This window comes from Microtus pennsylvanicus, chromosome 10 (assembly GCF_037038515.1).
Source record: "Microtus pennsylvanicus isolate mMicPen1 chromosome 10, mMicPen1.hap1, whole genome shotgun sequence".
Lineage (NCBI taxonomy): Eukaryota > Metazoa > Chordata > Mammalia > Rodentia > Cricetidae > Microtus > Microtus pennsylvanicus.
Window position 1 is genome coordinate 73,899,900 of NC_134588.1, and position 20,631 is coordinate 73,920,530.

Sequence of the window (20,631 nt, forward strand, 5' to 3'; positions counted from 1 at the left end):
GGATAGAGGTGGGCGGTCCTTGGGCTTCCCACAGGTCAGGGAACCCTGATTGCTCTTCGAGCAGATGAGGGAGGGTGACTTGATCGGGGGAGGGGGAGGGAAATGGGAGGCGGTTGCGGGGAGGAGGCAGAAATCCTTAATAAATAAATAAATTTAAAAAAAAAAAGAATACTGAGTTCAAATCCTTGGCACTCATCTTTAAAAGTTGTGTGGTCCTGCACTCACCCATCACTCCAGCACAGTGATGCTGGGGAATGAAGATAAGGAATCACTAGAATCACTAGGGCTTGCTGACCTCCAGCCTAGCTCCAGGTTTGATAAGAGAGACTCTCAAGGGAATAAGGCAGAATTTGATGGAGCAAGACAGCCAGTGTCCTCTCCAGACATGCATGAACACACACACATACGCACTAGGGGGACAGAAAACACAGAGTCGTTGCTCCTTGGGTTTTTATTCACGGTACTAGCAGGTAATTGTAACAAATATTGGCTTTGTTTCATCTGAAATGTTGAAAGAAAAAAAGAGAGTCTCATTACTCTTACGGTTGAGGGAAGTATACAATTCTGGATTTTTGTGTTTAGATATAGTTTCAGTTACAGGAACTCTGCCATCAGCACACCCATCCTACCCTCTGGGATGAGGAACTTGGCTCCAGGCAGCCAGGAAACCTATGGAGAGACCCAGGTTTCTTCTATGTCACACATGGCTCCAGGGTTTTTTGGCCATTAGGACTTTCCCTTCTGCTATCCCTCAACCTGACGGAAAGGGAAATGCTGAGGTCTCTGTGGGCCAGTCAAGGCATCTGCTCCTTGAAAAAGCTGCCCCAGCTAGGTTCTCCTAGCCAGACCCAGCACTGTGAACCAGGGCCCTTCCTGAACCCGTGGCTCTGGAAGCTGGAAGGGTTCTGATGTGGGGAGGTCCTGGCTAGGGACAGGTTGGATAGGTGGTGCCAATCATGATGAGACAGCATAGGAACATGGGGCTTCCAGGACCCTGGTAGATAGTCACGCCCTTCAAAGGCCACCTGGTTAAAGCAGGTTCTTATGAGATCTTGGGTAACTTGTCCACTGCTTGGAGGCTGGCTCTGCACCTAAGTCATTCATTTCCCAAGCAGCAGTTAGACTGCATACTCATGAAGGTCCAGGAAAGGAGAAAGCCTTGAAGGGGGAAGGGTCCCCATCAGAGACTGGTTGCCTGTGCTGAAACAAGAGGCCTCTCCTCTATGGGGATGAAAACACACGAGGCTGTCTGTGTTTAAACTCCATTGCCAGGGCACTCGCACACCTGTCTTTGAAAGATGGGAGCAAGGACCATGAAGCGTCTTAGTTCCAGATTACAGCCAGCTTGACAATTTTGCCCTCAGCTCTCTTCCAGAACAAATGTGATTTTCTGTAACACTTTCCAGAGCTTACCAAGAGCCACCGAGTTCATCTCCTAATTCCCAGGAAGGCCCCACAGCCTCAAGCCAATCCACTTGGTCCTCACTCAAGCCAACATCTGGTTTGGGATGCAGATATGAGAGTGATAAAGTCAAAACTCCAACTCTATTTCTTGGCACTGATACACGTGGCTGTGGAAACCAGCAAGAGCTCTGTAGACTCTCTGCGCCTCGGTTTCCTCGTCTGTTAGTGTGGAGGGTAAGGAGGCCACCTTATTGTGCTGTGATGGAGAAAACACAGCTCAGTCCCTCAAACAGTGCAGTTGCTCAAGGGACACTGACCACATTTCATTGAAAAAGCCCTGGCTCAGGAGCTCTGGTTGCAAATGTGAAGGGAAGCCTGAGGTATATGCAATATATTCATCTGGGCCCATGCCCAGCTGGGAGGAAGAGATGGCCTAGTCAGGTTCAGACTATGGGAAAAGATGAGGGAGCGACTTCATGCCTAACAGGGGTGACTTTTTCACAAAATCAACATTGCTGTTATCTGAGAGACAGACAGGGAACATTGACTATCCTTGCAAGGAGACCTGGTAACCTCACACCAGAAAGCCATCTGCCAATGTCATTCATGAGATGCTTGCAGATTGCGGGGTAGGAGAAAGTTTGAAGAAGCTGGCTTGGCCTCCGGGGTGAGAGCGGGGAGAAAGAGGCTAAGGAGACCTGGGAGTCTCCGTCGAGGAAAGGAGAGTATGAAACAAAGCCAAACCTCCCATCAGCTCTAAAACACAAGCTTCTTGGGGACCTCCCAGGGAAACTCTTTTCTCCCGAAATGGCCGTAGCACGCAGTCTTCTGGTAGATAGGCTTTTTCAGGTCCAAGTCCCTGCAGTCAGAGGAGGCAAGGATCATTTTTAAATGGGAAAGGTTACACTACAGGGGTGTCCTCAGAGAGCTTTCCCCCCACACACCTGTTCCCTATCAATACCACAGCCCTATCCTGTTCAGGTTAGGAAGTGAAGGCTCCAAGGTCAGAGACAGCTGAGGGTTCACCAGGATGTAAACACCACCTGAGGGAACTCTCTGCACTCTCTTGGCTTTGCCTAGGCCAGTGCTATCATAGCCAAGAACCAGAAAATAGAGATGCCATGGGAGCCTGGAGGAATGGATGTGCCTACTGGATTCCTAGTCTTTGGCTTGAGATGCCACAGCTGAGAAAAGATGGCCTCACCAGGGATCATGTCTGCAGGGCCTCCTTTAGCTGAAAAGCAGGCAACCCACACTGGGGTCATGAACTGTGCTACAGGGCAGAACTTGAGAGCCTCTTGCTGGTTAAGAGGCTGCAAAGCTCTTTCTGTGCAGGTGTCCACCTGGGTGTAGGCGTGGCAAGGTCCCATGCAACAGCAGCATGCTAGCGTTTTTACCTGACAATAACACCAGGCCGGAGGTCGAAGTTCTTATTCACCACCTCCAGCAGCTCCCGCTCGGTCTTCTTGGAGGTTCCGTAGGTGAAGATGGAAATGGACAGCGGTTCTGCCACACCAATGGCGTAGGACACCTTCCAGAAAGATCTGACTCAGGGACTCACGTCATCGGAGAGATTTCACAGAGCAGAGCAGCAGGGATCACATTTCCCCTACTGACAGGGCCACTACCTCTCCTGCCTGGCAGCCCTTCTTTCCTCTCCTTCCCTAGTTTGCCACAGCTCCAGCCATAGTGACCAGGGCAATATATGCAGGGTTGCAACCAATGTCAAAGAGGGGGCTTTCCCATTAAGCCAGTATCTCCCAACCACAGGTGGGACTGAGGTCTTTGGCAAGAACAAGATGGGGGCAGCCTACCTGAACAAGTACTCTCCGGCAGAGCCCAGCCTTCACCAGGGACTTGGCCACCCAGCGGGCAGCATAAGCTGCTGAGCGGTCCACTTTGGTGTAGTCCTTTCCTGAGAAGGCACCGCCACCATGAGCACCCCAGCCTCCATACGTGTCCACAATAATCTTGCGGCCTGTGACACCTGCATCCCCCTGCAGAGGTCAACGAATGGAAAAGAGATGAGAACCAGAGGCCCCGGATGCTGGAGAAAGCAGGAGGCCTTAGAAAGGATGTCCTGAGTCACCTGTGGGCATTCTCAAAGGCCCTTTTTAATCAGGCAGAAACCATAGGCTCTCGTCCCAGTCCTGGCACTGACCAGCTATGAAAATCGGGCAACCTGCCAAGGCCTCATTGGAAAGTGCAGGAAACGGGCCAGAGGTCATCTGGGGGTCATGCCTTCACTTTTGAGTCCATTATAAGAAGCGGTCCACCTGTGGCAGAATTGTACTGCAGTAAATACAACCTGGGGGTGTGGTTCAGGCCAGTGCCTCCTGTCGCTCACTTCACAAATGTGCTCTGAGCAGCGGCACTTCAGGATTACCTTGCAACGGAGCTAAATTTAACAACTTGGCGAGAGAACCCAGTAACTCTAATCCTATTTAGAGATCCACATGTCACACTTACCTATCTAGACTTTGAGACATCCATCAAGAGAACAAGGACTTTAACCTTCCTCCTGCCCAATACCAACACTGTTTGACCACAGAACCTGTGATGGGTACACAGCCTTGACAGACACCATCAGCTCTGCCAATCCCAACCTCCCTAGTGCTGTGTGCATAGAGGAGAAAGGAGCAACAGCTCTATATGCTTTTATAAAACCCAGATCCATTGCCCTGCCTATAACAGCTAGGGACCCCAGAGCAAATATTCAGCAAGCACTGCCCGGGAACGTCTGCCATGAGCAAGCATGAGTGAGTGCCTAACCGAGTACGGGGAGGTGGTGGCAGCTGTGGGCAAGCATGATAACATCTGGAAGAGCTGGGTGATAGGACTTGACAGCCCTAAGTGGAGATTGCTATAGACATGTTCCCACTTATGACATATTAACAGATACAGAGTATCTTCAAAATAGGTCAAAGATCACCGAGCAATTTAGCTGATTGGCAGACACTGCTAAGCCACTCAGAACGACCTCTTGTCATGGGTGTATTCTGAAAAACAAGCAGTTTAGTCACCAAGATCTAGCAGCAGGGCCGTTCCTGGAGACAAGTACTCGCCTGGGGACCTCCGATGACGAACCGCCCACTTGGCTGCAGGTGGTAGATAGTGTCTTCATCCAGGTACTTGGCTGGCACCACAGCTTTGATGACCTGCTCCTTCAGGGCCTCGCGCATGGCCTCCAGCGTTATGTCTTCATTGTGTTGCACAGAGATGACGATGGTATGGATGCGTATGGGGATGACCGCACCATTATCCTGCACGTACTGAACTGTCACCTGTCCATCAGGGAGATACTGTGAGACCCAGGCCTGAGCTGAGGCCACATGGTTGCCAGGCACAGATCCCCCAGGAAGCCGATTGAGGTCCTGAGGGACCAAGTGAGTCCCCTTGTCCTTAGAGCCTCTTTGGAGAGCTCCTATGACACATGCGTACATTTGTTAATTTGCTCAGTACCACAGATGACAGCGTAATGTACACACGTGGGGCACTGTCTTTCAACTGATGACCAGGCTTTTCTTCTATCCCAGACACCGTTAGTGCCAATGACCCTCTCCAGCCAAAACCCTCTTGCCACTTCCTCTGGACTGGCCCCACTTCTATGAGTGAACACAGGCATTCACGGTCCACCTGTCATTGGCAGAGACAAGGGTACCTTGGTCCTAGAATGTGAAAGACCAAGAAGAATCTTTCACCAAGGCCATATTTTTGCATATATTGAGCCTCTGAGACAGAAAAAAAGCCTGGCAAGTGATCCTCTACCCTCAGTGAAGGATAATGGGCCAGCAAACTTTGTCATCTGTAGGGACAGGATGATAGCATCTCTAGTTAGGACAGTTAAGTCAGAAGGGCAACAAGCTCTGAATCCCCTTTGTCTTGGTGCTTCACCCAAAGAAGGTAAAGTGGTGGCCACGTGAGTGGGGATCGGGTTCCGACTTACAAGCTCCTGACAGCTCGAGCCATGCAAACGCCTTAACCATTCACCTCCACCACGTCCAGTCCTGTGCCCATCCGGTATATTACCAAGTGAGGAGGTGTTGTGACCCCCACTTTACAAATGAAATAAACTAAGAGATCAGAACTTGCCTGACATCACACAGCCAGTTTGTGAAATGCCCAAGAGCCAAACCTTGCTCAGGCTGAACCAAAGCTCTTCATTCCCACAGTAGCACAGACATAATGCTATCAGGAGACCCAGTGCTCTACTGATACATCACTGGGCACAGACAGCTGATATCTCAGGTGGCAGGGAAAAGCAGATAGGATGCCCTGGGCTTGCATAGTGGAAAAGTGGGATGGGGCAGCAAATGAGGGTCAAGAAAGCAGCAATAAAGGAATAAGCTTTGCATGCTGGAAGCCACATCAAAGATTGGGTGCCATCGTTGCCCCATTCCACATACAACAAAACTTAGGTTGCAGATTTACAAACACCTTCATCAGGATGACACAAAATATTGTGGAGGTGTGACCCAGAGACTTATAGCCGAGGCTCTGACTAGCAGAAAATTGCTACTTAAGTCCATGAACTATATGCTGAACTACATGTTCCATGCTTGAGACAGTATGTACCCATCAGATCAGTATCTACAAAGTTTAGGGGCATGAGATGCTTGCAGAAGTGTGCCTATACCAAATACCTAAGTAGGAGTCTGACTGACTGGCTGGCAGGCATAGAACAGTTTTCCACTACAGAGCCCAGTTCAGACCCTGCAGCAAGCATTGCCCTGTTGAGGTGTGCTGCAATGAGGTCTTATTATTATAAGGCACCCAAGGTGCCTTAGACAGCCATCCAAAGGTATCTACAACTTTTGAGTCTTTTGGCTAAGATCGAGTATAGCCAATGAGATACATATTATACTTTGACTCTGTGTGTCCTGCTGATCCAAAAAGCAACAGAGTATGATCTAGAGGAAGGGAGAGAAAGAGCCCTGGCCACTTGCCATATGACCTTAGTAAGATGGGCAAGTGTACAATCATTGGAGACTAATGTTTAAATTCTACACTGTTCATCCATGGGAATTATCCAGGCATAGGGCTAGAGGGAGCTAGAGTGTGGGATGTGGATTCCCAAGGAGACCCATGGCAAGCTCTAGGATCAGAGTTATCTCCTGTAGCCTTGGAGGAGGCTCAGTCTCGAGGAAATGCTCTAACCTGGCAGTTTCCAACTGAGCCCTAATGTCTCTATCCCTCCTAGGCAAATACCATGCTGTATCCTTGCAGAACTCCTGGAACGGGGTAGCAGAGTGAAGGGCCTGAGCTCCGCTCTTATCTTGCCATGTCAGCAGATACGGGGAAAAATACACTATGGAAACCAGAGCTCTGACCTGGTACAAAAATAGCCTCTGGACTGCCAACCCTGGTTATCAATATCAGCAGCAGCAATTTGTTCAGGTGGAAAGACTCATCCTGGCCACAGTCAACACAGGTGACAGTGGAAATCCTTTACAAAGGAACTATAGAGGAGGAAGCTGGCTACTCTCCTGACACAGCATGGAGGCAGACCAAGGAGGCCATGGGGCTAACAAGTGACCAGCTGACAAGCCCCACATAGGACCACCAGCAGGCATATATCCCCATTAACTAGAGTAGGCTCATGGTCCTCCATGATAGGCATCAAATACTAGCATCTTATGAGAACTCAATGCATCCTCTCCCTCTTTTCCTTGGTGCTCCTGAGCCTTGGGAAGCTCTTTCTTTTTAAGCAGGGAGAATGAACGAGGCCTTTTCTACCACACTTGCTCTCAAAGCATTCCCTCTGTTCCTCTCTTACCAGAGGGAAAAGACATTAGGGGCCTGTTGCCTTCTTCCCACCCCTGTTCTGGAGTTGTCTTTTCTGTAGAGCCCTTTCTTTTGGTACCACCACAGTCTACATGTTAGCTGTCCTGTCCCATAACCTCCAACTATACCTGAGAGGTGTTGATGACCCCATTTCCACCTTGAAAGTCATAAGAATAGCACATGAAAACCCAAGACAATATTCTACTGGGGTCATAAGCCCCTCACTTGCTTTAGGTGGAAAAATGTGAGATCTCTGCTCAGTGAGAAGCCCACCTCACTGAGAAGGTTCTATCTGGTTGCTGGAGGAACTGGACACAGACAGACACACTTTATCATCAAAGCATATAAAGCAATTACAAGGCCAGGAGTGGGGAAGACTACCTAGTGGTGGGTCAGAAGTGGCGGTCACAAGGATATTGACTTTACTGTCCCAAGAAAAGGAACCCAAACAAGATGAAGGATAGAGCAAAAGTCCTATAATCCAAGGACAACCTGAGAGAAATGATGCCAGTTAAGTGGAAATGCCAAGAAGGGGACAGGCAAAGTTATGGTGGAAATATCATGAAAGTCTGAATGCAGAATGACGAGTAGGTTCTGCCCCCCTCTCACAGGAAGTAGGAACTCATGAGAATTCTGAAGAGATGTGACAGTTAAGAGGAAACATTAACTGCAGTTCTCAAGCAGGGAGGACCTTTCGGGGACAGAGAGTATTATTTCTGCCTTGGGTGGAGTGGGAACCACTCCAAGGGAAGCTGGCCGGCAGGGAGAGGGATGCTCATCTGACAAAACGTGAGATGCCAATACCATGGAGACAGAAGACACCAAGCTGGACTGAAGAACGTACTGGGCAGGTGTCAGCTTAGTCAGAGGTGACAGTGAGAAGCATCTAATGGGCTCTCAGCATGTGAGTTTGCAGAGTGAGTAAGAAAGGGGGCTACTGTTTTGGAGGGACCGTGGTAGAAGATGTATGAGCCAAGGGTGTGACGAGATGGAGAAAACATGAGTGAAGATGTGCCAAGACCTTGGGGCGTCACACTTTGGAACACAGGAAAGGAGCCAGGGCAGGCAGCCACTGGCCAAAGGCCATCGGGAGACTGAAGAGTGATATGGGAGCTCCACGTGGGTTGTGTTTACATCACCATTGTCCTTGAAACAGAAACGGGTTTCAACATGATGGGGAGGTGGGAGGCCAGAGCCAACGGGGTGGGAACTGGACACATCAAGGGTATACGAGAAATAAAGACAAGGAAGGTGACCTCAGAGAGACAAATCTGCTCACGGTCAGGAGACCAGACCTGTGTGCATATAAAGACAGGAACCACCATGTCTGAAGCTGGTGAAGAATAAGCCTGTGACAGGAACTGAAGAATCATTAGAGTCTGCACATGCTAACCAAACAAAACAAAAAATAGAATTATATTTCCAGCCTGCCTGATTTTTTGTTTAGCCTGAAAGTTTTCAAATGATGATTGTTTTCAAAATGGAGTGCCGGAATAGAATATTTTCATCTTAAAAACAGGACCGAGGTGTAATCACTTTCTAAATAGAGTTGAGGCTCCCCCACGGGAGGAAATTCATACCTGGTACTGTAAACCTGGTCAAAAGCTGAGGAGAGCACAGGCCCTACTAAGGAACCTACTACCATCGCTTTACTAAATACATGTGGTGTCAAGTTGCCTTCTAAATAGTTGGGTTTATATTCATAAACTGCTGATGTATTGGCCTTGGTGGGAAAAGATCCTGTCTGCTCTAGGTGACAGCAATGCGAAGACTCATAACTGGTCAAAGCGCTAAGAATAAGTGATCGTTAAATACCTCTCCCTGAATGGAATGTCTCTATTGCACCCTTGAAAATGCAGGGAACAGGGCAGTGGAAAGAGTGCAGGAAGAGCCAGAAGGTGGGAAGGAATGTTGTGAAATGCTGATTTCTGGATCGGACATAGCATTGTTCCCATGAATCCACAGCAGCTTTGGCTCTCTGCATAATATCAGCACAAGGCTGGGCCTACCAACTTTTATTATGGAAAGGAGACAGGCTCATAACATCCCACTCTCCCTGAAGAATTATAGGCAATAAACGGCAAGGTACCTTTCTTCAAGTAAGTAACCCCCCTACTCGAACTCATATAATTAAAAGCAGTGGGAGGGAGAACTTGTTAGAAAGAAGGCTTAACGGAAGTGGGAGAGAGAAGGGAGGATAACAGGGCATCAAATCAAACACAGAGAATGTGTGTGTGTGTGTGTGTGTGTGTGTGTGTGTGTGTGTGTGTGTGTTGTAAAATCAGTTAATTTAAAATAAAATAAATATGGCCAGAACCAAAAATGATTTATTGAACATGAAGCTCCTGCAGGAGGCGATGAATGCAGCTCACCTGAGTTTTAGAATCAGGTCTCAACCAAGGAAGTACACCAGAGCGCCTTAGCTCTGCCATCCGGGTGTTGAGTTTGTGGGCAAGAACAATGGTGAGGGGCATACATTCTTCTGTCTCATCCGTGGCATAGCCGAACATCAGGCCCTGGAGTAAGACACCTGCCTTAGAGCTCAGAGCAGTAACATTTTCCAGATCTCATATTTTGTTTGGTGTTTCAACAGTTATGGGGGTTCCCTCTACAGAACACTTTGCACTGGGCATTTTAGAAGGGGAAGGCATTGCCTCTGACCCCCAACACTCTGGAAGGAAGAGGCAAGCCTATATCTGTTATTAGCAAGCAGAGCCTTCTACCACACAGCCTGCCAGGTTGCAAACAGTATTTAGCTTATTACAGGATCTCTAGAGTGATGAGACTACCCATAGTGTTATTAACCAGACCAGCTTCACATACATCATGGATCACAGCTGAGTCCAAACAAACCACAGGGTTCACCCCTCACACAGTCAACATACCTGATCTCCTGCACCGACATCCTCTTCATTTCTATCCAGATGGACACATTGGGCAATATCTGGGGACTGTTGCTCCAGGGCCACTAACACATTACAGGTCTTGAAGTCGAAGCCTGGGCAAAAGCAAGGCGAGTGGGGACATGTATCAAGACAGGACTATAAGTTTCTTGGTGGGCTTCGAAATCACTGAAGTGGCATTTGGTGTTAGGGGAGGGAGCCTCTTGTTCCCAGCTGAGACTCAGGATATTGAAAGACCTTAAATTTTCTTCCTTGGCCATATAGAACTCTTTCAAAAGAAAAGATTCCCCATGACATATTTTACTGTATTCAATTATATCTTGGTTTAAAAAAAAGTATACCCTACACAGAAATGTAACAACCCACAACAATGACCCAAACCAGACAGCATGAAGGACACTCTGACAAGGAGGTGAGCAACTTAAAGCCTTGCTTCCCTGAGTGTCACAGAGGAGCCCTCCATCCAGAATCCCATCTGAAAATCACAGCACCAGTAGGACATGGCGGTGCCTGCTTGTAATCCCCAACTCTTTTAAAGTGAAGGCAGGAGGCTGTCCTTGGCTGCATTCAGAGTTTTAGGCCAGCCTGGGCTATGTTAAGCCCTATCTAATAAAAAGAAAAGGAGAGAAAGAAATGGATGGAGGGAGGAAGAGATGGGGGAAGAAGAGAGTGGAAGGGAAAGAGAAATTATCCCTATACTTATTGAAGAGCAAGGCTCTTTCCAATGTTGTCACTTAGAAGTCGAACTATACGCTTTACCCACACATATATCTATATTTATTATATACACACATCCTGAATAATAAGCACCATGTATGTGAATCATCTAGAAGGTCTTCTAGATCTGGGATCCTATGACAAATAAAAGAGTTAAACATCTGGGGCCCAGGCCCCCTCTTCAAATCTGCAGCACAGAGTTGGGGGTTCCTCTCTGGCATTCTGGGTGCTAACTCAAGGAAGCCTTACTAACAGCAACCCCTGTCACGGAGCCAGAACTCCTTTAGACAACAAACTTAGAGCTAGCCTTAAGCATTATGTATTTTTCCACCTCCTCTAGGTATCTCTGGACAGAATGTTCCTCCTATGGCTCCTCCCCACACACCCAAACTTGACTAGCTTCTAGTTAGTGTCTCTGGACATTTTACTTATGCAATTCTCCTCCCTTATTGCATAAGATGAAAACAGATTCACGTAGAATACCTCACAGTGGGTCATCTGAGGACAAGCAGTCCCCCTACCCCAAGCATGTGGTCATCATTGCTCTTTGCCTACCCTCCCCACTCCCCGCCATCCCCCAGTGGATGTTTGTGGTGAAGAAATCAGTGAATAGTCTTTAGAGGTGCCAAAGGTCTCTGATCTGTTTATTATGACTTTTTTCATTTTGCCTAATCATCGAGTCTAAATAATATATCGTCCTAGTATTAACCTTGCAAGTACAGTTCAGCCAGACTTGGGCTGTTTCAGTTAGCCCTTTCTAAAGGACATGGAAATTTTCTTTGTTATCTAATGCAAGGTTTGGTATTGAATAAATAAACTGTTTCTTAAGGTATAATGGGAAAAGGCTATACATGGTAACATCTCAAGATGCTGTTCTCCGGGAGGATGTTTCTTCTATGAAGCCCTCACATATTAAGTGAAAAATTAACTTGCATGCACTCTTTCTCTTTCTAGCCACTCTTAAACACCCCCAACCCCCAAGAAGTAGGCTTTCCTATGATTGTTCAAAGTCAACACATCTCTCACAGTGACCTCTGGGAATTGAGAGAGAATGAACAGAGACACAAAGGGAGTTTTTCTTTAAATAAATAAATCTGGGGAAAAAAAGGTTAAGACTGGGATTACCTGAGTATCTACTGTTAGAGACTATAGTGGAACTTTTAAGAAGTCAGGTCAGAACCCTATGCAGGAAGCCCGTGTAGATAAAGGACAATGGGGGCTCTAGCAAAACATGTCTGCAAAGAGGGCACTCATGCCCTGAGTCTCCTGATGCACTCCCAGGCTTGGTGGTTTCCTGACCCACATGGGCACTGAGATAAAGGGCACTGGGAGCTCTAGCAAAACATGTTTGCAAAGAGGGCACTTATGCCCTGAGTCTCCTGATGCACTCCCAGGCTTGGTGGTTTCCTGACCCACATGGGCATTGAGCAGTGGCATCTCCCAAGAAGCCCTCACCTCTGCTTGCATTACCTGGTGCTTCCCAGTCCCCTCCCTTCCTCACCTGGTCTATACTCCTCCCTTGGGTGTCAGCTTCTACACCACCTGGAATGGGTGCTAACCTGAGCTGCCCTGTCTCTTTTACCTGTGATCAGGGTCTGGTGCTTGAAAATGAGGCTCCATTCCCTGCATCTACAGTGAGATGCAGTATAGCTCAGTAGAAAGTATAGGAGCACTGACCCCGTGGCATCTCACTGTATTTATACTCTAAATCGGGATAGCCTCATGTCCATAAGAAACACGCCAGGGGTTCTGGAATGATGAAGTCAGAGGACATATGTAGACACTAGCACCTGTCCTTGGCACAGAGCATGCTGTCACTAGAGGGGAGATGTCTTCATTAAGAGGTCTGTTCCAATCTGCCAGCACCAGGAAGGCTGGACCTTAAATGAGACCTGTCAGTAGTGGACAGGTACATGCTGGCCCCACCAGCTGCAGTCACAGCTGTTTGCCCTCCTAACAGAATTTATATTTCTATAAAACTGAAGCACCAGATTTGACTCCCTATGGGAGACGGGTGCACTCAGTAGAGATCTACACACAGAGAAGCAGCAAGCCCATCCTTACCCTTGGCAGAGTCGTCATAACCGATGTACTTAATGGTGTCTCTCACCACCCGCTGGTAGTCAACCATGGCCACTGAGGTGATCTCCCCACACAGCAACACCATACCTGTCTTGCACACTGTCTCTGGAAGGGAAGGAAGGCAGGAAAGAGTCATGGAACAGCAGACAGAAGCTCAAGGGTCTAGACTTCTCAAGATGGAGATGAAAAGACTCATTAGGAAATTCACAAGGAGTACTTTCTAAGAAAGCATAATTGTGCCAACAAAAAGAGCAAAGTCAGCACTAAACACTGAGTATCTTCAAGTGCTGCCAGAGAATAGAGCTTTGGGAGGAATGACTTATATTTGAGTTTTGTGCAAAGAATTCACTGCTTCTGTTATCTTGGACAACCTACTTAATCTTTCTCAAATAATGTAGCTTTCATAATGAGCATGATGAATGAATCTCTCTCTTTCCCTCTCCCCCCCCTTACTCTCTCTCTCTCTCTCATGCACACACACATACACATATACACGATGCCAAAACTCTGCTATAATGAGTGAGATCCTCATCCAAGGATCAAGACAAACCAACTTTCTCAAAGGAAAATTTTCATTTAAAACTGGAATTGCATGTAATATCTGATGAGATATCTCATGAAATCTTTCAGAACTGGAGCGAGAGCCCTATCTAAGAAGCTAGTGTGCATGGGCACTTCCAGAAAGTGCTACGATTTGTTTCAAAGCTATCAGTGTGGGGATCTACCCTCAGAGTAGCATGGGATCTGATGTACATGACATGGGCTGAGATGCCTCTAGATGAGGGGACACAGAACAGACACTGACAGTGGACTCTGGTCTCCACACTGAGGCTTCCTGCCCCATAAGCAAAGGTCCAGGTACAACCAACACTGTGGACCCATTAGTAAGGTCAGAAGTCAGACCTGGGTCTTCAGGCTCTGGAGTCAAGGGCTATCTTGTGTGACAAGGCCTTCTATCAGGCAAAGATTTGACGTTGGAGGACTTATCCCACAAGCAACAGTAAAGGTATTTTGCCTACATGGAGTTCCAAGAAACATTAGCGGGTATGGGAGTAGACAAGGGCCTCAATGATTTATTCAACAATAATAACCCTCTGGAAAGCTGTTGGTTTGATTTTGAACAATTGATGGAACTGCTGTTCCTAGACACTGGTAAATGAGATGCCTAAATTATTTTAACATGTGAGGTATACCACAAGCTAGGGAAGAAAACCAGAGGAGGTTCCAGACATGCAGAGCCATCAAAAATGAGTTTCTAGACAACTCCAGACATTTTGAGCTTTTTACTTCTGGAAGATTCATCCAAGAACTTTTAGAGGCTCCCTTACTCCTAACGAAACCTGTGTTAGGAGGATCATATTTCTACCCAGCCCTCTGGTAGTTATGGTAGTGATGACATCTAATGTCAAATCCTAGTTGAATCTATCTCATGGATAGAAATGCTTTTCCTCCCTGATACAACATAGGAAGGTCACTTGAAGAAGAAATCTCCTGCAGACAAGAGAACATTGACTTTGGACCTGATGATATGGTCTTATGTCCACCATGAACTTCTCTGTCCAACATACTTAGGTCTCCAGCAAAAAGGGTACTTGTCTCTTACCACAGGCCACCTTGGCATTGGGGTCTTGCTTGAGATGGGCATCCAGCACTGCATCACTAATCTGGTCACAGATCTTATCTAAAAAGGAACAAATACTAAGTGTAACCGATTACACCATTGTTAAGCATGACAAAACTAAATGCTAAAAATAATTTGACATTTTTATCAGTCTGCATATCAAATCTATCAAAATAAAAAAGATATTTTCTTAAATACAATAAATATTTCATCAGATGGTTCCTTGCAGATTTTGAAATTTTTACTTATTTTCTGACACTTTCATGAGTGTATATAATACATGTTGATCGTACTCAATTCCCACTGCTCTCTCTTATGCCCCTCAAGTCCCTCTGAACCTTTTCTAAGGTTCTGCCTCTACTTTGGTGTTTTGCTTTGGTGACCCACTGAGTTTGGCTGTGGGTGAGGTGCTATTTACTGAAGCACGACAGACTTGCCAGTGGTTATAGCACAGGAGGAAAATTACCTTCCCTCCTTTAGCTGCCAATAACTGCCAATATAACAGCTCCTTGGCCTAGGAGGTCCCAGAAATAAAAAATATTTTGAACTCTTAATTTCTTCTAATTCCCACCTCATATTGGATAGTATGCATTAAGAAAAAAAATTATAGAATTCCTTAAAAGGAAAATAGATTTCAAAGCTAGCTTATCTAAGAGTCTAAGCAATTCACAATCACATTATAATAAAAAGTCTTTCATTCCCCAAACCTATTCCTTATTTCTAACATCTGGAAAATTATGGATGCAGTCTAAAATCCTTCATAACATCTGTAAGATTGGGTACTAAGTGATAAGGCAAGATAAATGCCATACTGAAGGCTCCATCGATGCAATCAATTTGATGCAAAACACAAAGCCAGGCAGATGGTGCCACCCTAGAGACCAACACAGGGGAACCCATCAGCACCAGTGCTGTTCATTCCTATAAGCTTAATGCTGAACATTCCTATAAGCCCTCAGAACCTCCCTCTGGTCATTCAGCCTCCTCAAGGCAGATGTCCTGATAGTGGAGCTAAACTAGGACTGACATATAACTCAGCAGGACCTGGGAACTGACATTGTTCTGATGTTTGCCTTGAAGGACTCCCATGGTCTAATGTGGAGATCTCCAAGTGACACTGTGCACAGATTCACTCCTGCTTTCCCATTAGAGTGTGTCTACTGACAGATTAAGAAATAAAAGAGACTCCTATTTAATGAATATTGTTTTCCACTTAATGTTCAAAATGCCCAGAGAGTCTGTTCTTGAAGAGTATTTTTGTAAAGATTTATTTTTAACTGTGTATATACATGTATGTAATCTGTGTGGGAGAATGTGCATGTGCAAGCACAGATGCCAGTGGAGTTGAGAAGAGGATGCTGGGTCCCCTGAAGATGGATTGGATGCTGGGAACCACGCTCTAGCCTTCTGCAAAAGCAGGGACTGCTCTTACCACTGTGCATCTCTCCTGGCCCAACAGATTAGTTTTGAAAATTCAGATCCTGAGTCAAGAAATTTAGCTCTCAAAAGTAGATACTAAGATATTGATTAACTTGCCATTAAAGGTAAACTTTCTGATTTTTCCTTCAGAAACAGTGGATTGTCCTAGCCATCCTCCCGGCAATGGCAAAGGCTGGCACATGTGAGTCCATGGCTCCTGCCACTCCTACCAGGAAAGGCCTCCTGACATCCTAAAAAAATTACAGATGGCCAGTGTTGACATGTCTGGATGCCTAGAAGCAATTCATAGGTTAACTACGGACAGACTTCTGATATCCCATTTATTTAAAGGACCCAGCTCATGCAGGTACCACTATGTAGGGAATTATACATCTAGGGGCAAGTTAGAGTTCGGCAAGTTCAGCTAGATAGCTGATTGATAATTCCTAAATCCCCTGAGGGACCTACCTCTCTCTCTTCCCTAATCCTTCTATCTGGGAATTTTAAGACACAGTCACACATGAAGTTTGCCTTGAACTTGCTATCTAGCCAAAGATAATATTCATATGTTAACCCCCACTTTCTCCAGCTTCCAAGTGTTGGGATTACGGTTCAAATCTTCTTTCTCTTGCTGGGGGCAAATCCACTAAAATCTAGGGCCTTTCACATGCCAGGCAAGCTCTGTACCACTGAACCACATCCATTCCTGGAAGATTCTTTCTGAGAAAGCTCGGGCTTTCAAAGTCTCATCAGTAGGGTTAAGACAGTCAATGGTAGATCTCTTGGAAGATTAAGAAGAAACATGAATTTCATCTTTCTGATCAGGGAGAATTCAACCATGGAACAGTAAACAGCATTAGAGAAAACCAATTTACTTGGACATTATATGTATAGTAGAAAGTAAATGGCAGATGAAATAAATTGATAGTGAGACCACTAAGAAGGAAAAGAGTCAGTGAAATGGTGCAAGTTTTCATGCTCTGTCCACTAAGCACATTGCTGCTATGTACGATGGGCCACACTTGAGGCAAGTAGCCACTGGAAGCCAAAGAACTCACTTCCTCTGGGCATAGGAAGTTCTTCTAACATAGAGATGACTTTCAGGAACTATAGAGCTGCCAAATATAGGTCAAGTACTAGGGATGTATCTAAAATCATACATAGATCTGGAAATTGATCTACAAAGAAATATGATGAGGACAGTTATTTATAGCACATTAAACCTCATACTAAATAATCTATCCCAAGTTTTTTAATCAATTTTATACTTATTTTATGTGCATTGGTGTTTTACCTACATGTATGTACGGCTGTGTGAGGGTACCAGATCCCCTGGAACTAGAGTTATAAATAGTTGTGAGCTGTCGTGTGGGTGCTGGGAACTGAACCCAGGTCCTCTGGAAGAGTAGCCAGTGCTCTTAACCTCTGAGCTATCTCTCCAGCCCCAACCTAAGATTTTTCAAACATTTTGCATCAAATAATTCTTGGTTGTGGGAACTCTCGAATAGATTGTGCAATGTTTAGCTTCATGGCTGGCCTCTACCCAACAGACTCCAAGAGCATCTTGCCTCCAAGCCCTAGGATGTAACAATCAAAAATGTTCCTAGACATAACCAAATGCTTCCAGAAGAAGGCAGCCAGGATTGCCTTCAGTTGAGGGCCAGGGGATGAGGCACACAGGTGTAGTGTAATGAAAAGTCCAAAGCCAAGTTTCAAGTTAAATCTCTTGGAGAAAGAAGGAAGGTGGGAAAGTTAGACTCTGTGGCAAGTCAACACACACCATAAGCACTCAAAATAAACGTGAAGAAGTGCTTAAATCTTCAAATCAGGTGCCTATTCCCAGAGTTCTTCCAGAACACTGGTTCTCAATGTGGTGTTCCAGTACTAGCAGAAGCAGCCCCTTCTAGAGCTGTTACAAATTAGAATTCTTAAGGTTCTACCAAGACGTAGCAAACTGGACACTATGGGAGTCAGTCCCAGCCTTTGCCTTCATCAAGCCTTGCAGGGTGATGCATCTGCATTCCACAGCTTAATCAGAGCTTCTGGCTCATAGTCCTGTTACTGAGAATTCTCTTTAGCTTCCCTACCTCACAATCAACAAACAATGCTTGAATGTTCCTCTATAGCAGTCGTTCTCAATCTTTCTAGTGTTACAACCCTTTAATACAGTTTCCCAGGTTATGGCGACTCCCCCTGCCACAACCATAAAATTATTTTCTTAGCCAGGCATGGTGGTGCATGCCTGTAATCCCAGCACTCAGGAGGTGAAGGCAAGTGTATCTCTGTGAGTTTGAAGCCAGCCTGGTCAACAGAACAAGTTCTGTTGCAGAGAAAAACTAAGTCTTGAAAGTCCAAAAGAAAAAATTTCTTTGCTACTTCTTAACTGTAATTTTGCTACTTTTGTGTTTTGCAATGTAAGTATCTGTGTTTTCCCATGGTCTTAGGCAGCCCCTGTGTAAGAGTTGTTTAACATGACCCACAGGTTGAGAATCACTGATCTTTAGGAAGTTTATACTTGTATCAGAAAACATCTCTGAGAACCTTGTCATCTGGAGCTCTGGCTCAACCGTCCTTAGAACTGAGAGCTGTTCCTTTCTAATCTGCGCACAATCTATGTGCAAAACTTGTTCCTGCTTGAGGACCATTTTTCATTGACTTTAATAGGTCACCAGTAATAGATGAAAGCATTACTTAAAAATGTATTATTTAATTCAGTTCCGTTAATACACATAGCATATAGCAACTATTCCTTGTGGCTGAGATGCCGGGCGGCAGCATCATCAACCTAGGCGTCAAAATGAGTGACAGCTTCAGAAGTAGCTCACACTCTGGAGAGAGTCTCTACAGCAACTGATGAACCGTTTTTTTAAGGTGTCTAGTAAAAGTGACTCCCTGGGCACAGGCTGGAGATGGCAGGCTCGCCTATGAGCTCAGGACAACCCACTTACCTGGATGCCCCTCTCCTACAGATTCTGATGTAAACATGAAGGCTCCTTCTTCATTTAGAGAATGGTCACACAAGCCATCCACAGGTCCATTCATTGTGGCACACTTTCCGACTTCACTTTTCCAAGGTGACAACTTCAAAATGCTGTAACTTTGCCTGCAGTCTCTTTTTTCCTTTTTCCTCCCCCTGCAAAACCAACAGGCTGGTCTTTGGCGGAGTCGCGGGGATGACTTCTGCCTAAGTACCTATGAGCAGGTGAGAGCAGGGTAAGGATGGGCAGAGGGAGAGAATGGATGTAATACAGATGTGTCGCTCCCTTCGGCCGGCACAGTTTGCTCCCGGGTGACTCCTATATATGGAAAAGTGAAAGTTCCTGAATAATCATAAAAGGACATTGGAGGAGTCCATTTCCTGGGAGGGGAGACTTCTTACCTTGAGGAATTTCAGCCTTCAGTTCTGATGTCTCAAATGTGAAGCCTTTGGTTCACGAGAGGTGAAGAAAACTGTGTAGGTTCTCAGACCGGAAGTGTTTCTCAGAGTTGCATCGATTCCCTGAATCTGAATGGTTCCAGGGTTAACTTTCTACTCTGGAGAGTTGGGGGTCTGGAGTAACTCACAGAGACTTACAGTCTGTCAGAAACTCTCCCAGAGATTTGGTATGGGCTAGGGTTGCAACACAGTGCGTCCCTGCTGAGCGCTCCTCTCCTCCCCCGCACCTGATCTGATTGGGCTCACCCCCTCTACCTCCTCAGGGCAGAAAGGGAGCCAAGAGCACGCACCTGTACTCTGAACCAGCTGTAGCGTTACACAACAGATTCATTGCAGTTAGAGGAAAAGCTTTGGAGCCCGCATTTTTCTGCCACCAGAAATCACCTAAACTGTCAATGTCTTTAAGAGGCCTGCAAACAAATTAGCTAGCAAGGCGTTTGGGGGTGGGGGTGGCGGCAGCGGGTGATCCGGGTAACAAAGATCTTTACTTATTAATAATGTAATTTTGAGAAACAGATCCATTATGTGGAAATTGGTAGTCAAGTTAGTATCCCCCAACGTGATAAACTTCCATGTATTTGGTTCTGTTCCTCTCCTAAACATCCTGTTTCTATAACTTAACTTCTCATGCTTTTTGATTTGCCCAAAAACGGGAGTAAGCAGGATGAAGATACCCTTAATTAGCTGTGTCATAAACAATAGCATCTGTCCCCAGCTTTTCTCCCACTCTCAGACCTACAACCTTTGAAAAACAGGTAATGGAAATCACAGAGAATGGTGAGAAACCGGTTCCTTCTAGAATGTACTAAAAAGTAACCAACCAAAACTTTGTGTGTACAAGTTGGACTGTGGAAAGCACAAGGTAGGGGGGAATTGATTGCTCCCAAAAAATAATCTTAGTGACGAAAACCTTCTCCTCTGCACTTACACAGGCACTTAAAACTTTCTCCCCCTGCCCTCTGGCACAAATTTTAGTATTCCAAACCTTGAGGTTAGTCAGTGAACACAGTTGCTCTATGGAATTCAAACTATATTAAATCAATATGGAAGGCTAGGAGGCAACTTGTGTATACACAGCTGTCAAAAACTCTTAACAAAGAGTGAGCTAAGTTAACTGCTAAAAGTTGGGGGGGGGGGTGTCACTGGGAAAGGACCGACAAATGAATCAGATTGGGAAACTAGATCAAATGGCCATCTCATTGCCTGCGCAGAACTTTCCTGTTTGTACTTAAAATATTTCAACATCATTGTCTCTGTAAATTTCT

The 20,631-nt window shown here is 45.9% G+C and overlaps 1 protein-coding gene across 3 annotated transcripts; it reads right to left on the reverse strand.

The window, feature by feature from the left end:
• Positions 1-436: 436 nt before the first annotated feature.
• Mat1a (methionine adenosyltransferase 1A) lies at positions 437-19,501 on the reverse strand. 3 transcript variants are annotated; one of them, XM_075988663.1, is made up of 10 exons: positions 19,310-19,501; positions 18,879-19,063; positions 14,494-14,571; positions 12,873-12,995; positions 10,074-10,186; positions 9,561-9,704; positions 4,470-4,688; positions 3,219-3,401; positions 2,802-2,935; positions 437-2,263 (listed from the first exon to the last, which is right to left on the reverse strand). In XM_075988663.1, exons 2-10 carry the CDS (start codon positions 18,970-18,972, stop codon positions 2,161-2,163), a joined length of 1,191 nt encoding a protein of 396 aa, XP_075844778.1. In that variant the 5' UTR covers positions 18,973-19,063; positions 19,310-19,501; the 3' UTR covers positions 437-2,160. The 3 variants fall into 3 exon arrangements, with proteins under 3 accessions (XP_075844778.1, XP_075844776.1, XP_075844777.1); XM_075988661.1 differs by having other exon boundaries at positions 18,879-19,226; XM_075988662.1 differs by having other exon boundaries at positions 18,879-19,114; positions 19,303-19,501.
• Between the last annotated feature and the right edge of the window lie 1,130 nt (positions 19,502-20,631).